Source organism: Pempheris klunzingeri, chromosome 11 (assembly GCF_042242105.1).
Source record: "Pempheris klunzingeri isolate RE-2024b chromosome 11, fPemKlu1.hap1, whole genome shotgun sequence".
NCBI lineage: Eukaryota > Metazoa > Chordata > Actinopteri > Acropomatiformes > Pempheridae > Pempheris > Pempheris klunzingeri.
In genome coordinates, this window is record NC_092022.1 from 21,774,521 (window position 1) to 21,778,392 (window position 3,872).

Here is a 3,872-nt window from a genome sequence, read left to right on the forward strand (position 1 = left end):
GGGCGCGCACACACGCAGCACATCACTGCGGGGAACAGCTGTTGTCAGACGCGTTATTCCGAGTGGGAGTGAGGGCTATGGACGATTTATCGACCGACTCGCCGAACAGACCGGAACAGTCTCCTCTAAAACACTCCGCATGGTCTACTTTTGTCTCATCCACGCGCTTTGAATAAAGTCTCGCCGAAAATGAGACGCGTAGACAACAATCGGTGATCTTTGCAAAAGAAGCTTTAGACTTAATACGGATTCGGATTTTTTCTTTCTTTTTTGTGCTGATGTCTCACTCGGATATGGCTCATATCTGGATCCAATAAGAGAATTTCTCAGCGTCAGACGCGTCTGCGGCGGGGGAGACCAGTGGAGGGACTCGGAAACTTGTGTGGTGCAGGAGACGGTGTCTCTTTCCGAATCGGCGCTGCCACGGCTGTCACAGAGACAGAGAGACAGCCATGGTGAACTCCCTCATACTGATGCTCAGCTGGACTGTGATCTCTGAGGTGGCGAGAGCTCAGAATGACACGGAGCCTATCGTCCTGGAGGGAAAATGCCTCGTGGTCTGCGACTCTAACCCGGCCACGGACTGGAAGGCTTCGTCCTCTCCGCTTGGCATCTCAGTGCGCGCCGCCAACTCCAAGGTGGCTTTCTCTGCAGTCCGGAGCAACAACCACGAGCCGTCGGAGATGAGCAACAAAACGAGAATAATCTACTTCGACCAGGTTAAAACGATTTTTATGAGCAATTAAAATATCAAAAAGTGGTAAAATTTGCCTTTTGAAGCACTTTGCGCTACATCTCCCTGTGATTTTCCTATCTGTCAAAGCCAGTCATCTGTCAGTCCTCTGGGCAATTTCAGCCCTTTGTTTTGTGTGATAACCCTCCATCCTTTTGCTCAGTTTTCACCTGTGATGCAGAACATTAAAGTGTCACAGCGGCTCGGTGTAGCTGCACCCCAGAGTGTAGTTTGCAGCTACTTGGCAGTGCTTGTTGTTGGCATGTGGATTCTGCACAAGTGCACATATGACACGCAGGCAGGTCTGAAAGTGACCGGATTATGTTAGAGAGCAGGCATCCTGCAGAGCCCGCACACGCGCTCAGCACTTCGCCTCAGGCTATCCCACCACGTACGCGCACGCAATCGTGCATGCGCGCACACCCTCACCCTCACCTTCACAGTGCAGCCACACTAATGAAGCAGACAACACGAATTTGATTGGTCATACAGCAGGTGGGCAGTGTAAGGTGTTTGTAACAATACCACTCAGCTGGTCCCCTGCCTTCTCATCTGAATTACATAACATGATCTCTTGCTGCCATAACACAGTGCCAGTCATCTGATTGGTGTGGATCATGTGCATACTGTTGCTATGAAGGCAACATTTGTCAAAGGTCCTGGCTGAGCCTGCAGCCGTGTCTTTTACAGGTGGGGTTCAAGTGTTTTGCGGCTCTGCAGGTACCGAAACGAGCCTCTGCTGCCTCCATCAATCATGAGCCAGTGAAGCTCATTTTCTGTATTACTGTATATACTGTATGTCTAATATAACTCTAGGGTGCTTGAAACCTCTCAGTGACACTCAGGAGACAGCGATAAGTGCAGCGCAGACTGACATATTCAGGGTGGATCATTTTTAACAAGCAAAAGTAATAGAAAATTATTTATTTATCAACTCTTATATTCATTAAGTTATTGTAGGCCTGTCAATGAAAGGGGCAGTAATAAGAAAGCTTCTGATGCTTTTCAGACACTGTGACACACATCAGTGTAAAGTGTGTGAAAAACCACTGATGAGATTAAACTCCCATGAAGCGTAATTTTTGGTTTCTTGTGGAGTGGGAAGATGAAATGCCAGGTTAAGGTCCACTGAGAAGAAGGCTTGAATTAGATTAATGCTGAGGTGTGTCTCATTCAAGTGTCCTAGCAGGGACGAGCCCGGTAGCCACAGCAGTGACTCCTGTGTGCACGGCTGATTTAATATTTACATATTTAATCCAAAAACCCCATTGAAGTTAAAGCCTCTGTTGAAGTGCAGGCTACATAAACACCTTTGTCACCACATGTTTTTTTTCTTCCTCTCTCATAGGTTCTTGTGAATATAGGAAACTACTTCACATTTGAATCAGTATTTTTGTCCCCAAGAAAAGGAATCTACAGTTTTAACTTCCATGTCATTAAAGTGTACCAGAGCCAAACCATACAGGTATCGTTTTTGTTGTTGTTATTTCACTGAGCTGTGCGATTGATTCAGGTGTAGACCTTTTTTAAAATTGGACTGGGACTAAAACGTACCTTCTTTAGGGACTGTATAAAAATTAATGGTGTGGGGACGGGGGTTGGCCCTTATGCGTATCTTTTTGGAAAACTCTCCACAGCATTACTGATATTTTAAATGGACCTGCTCCGTAGTAAAAAAAACAACTACAAAGCCCCCTTTCTACACCCAATATGTCTAAGTAATATAATAAGTATTGGTACAACTCAGTTCACTACCAGTAACTAAAATAGGCAAAGCATAAGATGGTATATCCTAACCCTACATTTAACCTTAATATGTTAATGGAGTAACGATTCAATTCCAATATTTTTTAGGTGTGTTTTTTTTTTTTTTCATTTTACTGTTTTTATCTGCACCAGTGTATTAAATTCATTGCACAAATGGATTAGCACAAATGATAAGATGCACAAAAAACCCACAATGCATTAAAGGAATGAAAAAGATGCTGATGAGGTTAAAAAAAAGGGCAAAAACACTGAAAATACACAGGAGTGAACATGCAGAGTAAATAAAAAGAAGACAACAAAATTATAGTTTGAAAAAAAAATCCAATACTTATATGTGTCAACAATAAGATAAACAAAAGATATATACAACACTAACAGTATGTCAGTTGCTAACTTTCTTTGGGATTACTATGGGAACAACATACAAAATCTAAATAACTAACTAACTGAATAAGCTAAATTTAAACAAATTTTCATTACATTTAAAATTTGTAAAAGCATATTTTAATACTGTTTTGAAAAGTGTACATTATTATTATCAAAATTATAGAATATAAACCAAAACCCTCCCCTTTTCTAGGCTACTAGCAGATGACCCTCCCATCAGCAAAAAGATGAAAATACACAATTACCCCCCTCAGTAATAATTTACATACAGTCCCTTTATTTGAATTCAATTGTTGTTGGATTTTCTTAACTATTTTTCTCTGCTTGCATAAAACCTGCATGAATGAGAATAAATGCTTAATTGTAAGCTGTAGACCAAACGTGAACCCCTTCCTTTTCTATTTGATATGCACTTTAGTAGTTCTTTGGCAAGTTTGAAGCTATTTTATAGGCACAAGAGGTAAAGTTAAGATGCTACAAATAAGAAGTAAACTACAACTCTTCCAAACTATTCCTTTACCACTGCTAATTGTTATTTCTGTTGTCCAGGTGAACTTGATGTTGAATGGGAAACCAGTCATCTCTGCCTTTGCAGGTGACAAAGATGTAACTCGTGAGGCGGCCACCAATGGAGTTCTGCTCTATCTAGAAAAAGAGGACAAAGTCTACCTAAAGCTGGAGAAGGGAAACCTAGTTGGTGGATGGCAATACTCAACATTTTCTGGCTTTCTTGTGTTTCCTCTGTAAAAAAAGAAAAAAAAGAAAAGAAGATTGTAAGATTACTGACTTCTTCATAATGTGTTGTCACCGTATAATCAAAACATTGCTGCTGCATACGTTGGATCTTGCCAAATGGCTGAAAAATCATACATGGAAACGGATCAGAACAGAGAGAGGAAATAAGGCTTTGGAAATCGTTCACATTCTCTGGAAGTGCCGAGTCACCGTCCAGATGCGAGACACTTGAAATGTTCCCTATCGCGAC

The 3,872-nt window shown here is 41.6% G+C and overlaps 1 protein-coding gene across 1 annotated transcript; it reads left to right on the top strand.

Moving 5' to 3' along the window:
* The first annotated feature begins 452 nt into the window (after positions 1 to 452).
* cbln4 (cerebellin 4 precursor) lies at positions 453 to 3,634 on the top strand. Its single transcript, XM_070840022.1, has 3 exons — positions 453 to 719; positions 2,082 to 2,198; positions 3,437 to 3,634. The coding sequence occupies exons 1-3, from the start codon at positions 453 to 455 to the stop codon at positions 3,632 to 3,634; spliced, it is 582 nt and encodes a 193-aa protein (XP_070696123.1).
* Positions 3,635 to 3,872: the final 238 nt, after the last annotated feature.

Excerpts from the sequence above, each read along its gene's own strand:
- cbln4 (XM_070840022.1), top strand. The coding sequence starts at position 453 with ATGGTGAACTCCCTCATACTGATGCTCAGCTGGACTGTGATCTCTGAG. Across the intron at positions 720-2,081 it reads GAATAATCTACTTCGACCAG|GTTCTTGTGAATATAGGAAA; the intron begins GTTAAAACGATT and ends CCTCTCTCATAG. Across the intron at positions 2,199-3,436 it reads ACCAGAGCCAAACCATACAG|GTGAACTTGATGTTGAATGG; the intron begins GTATCGTTTTTG and ends TCTGTTGTCCAG.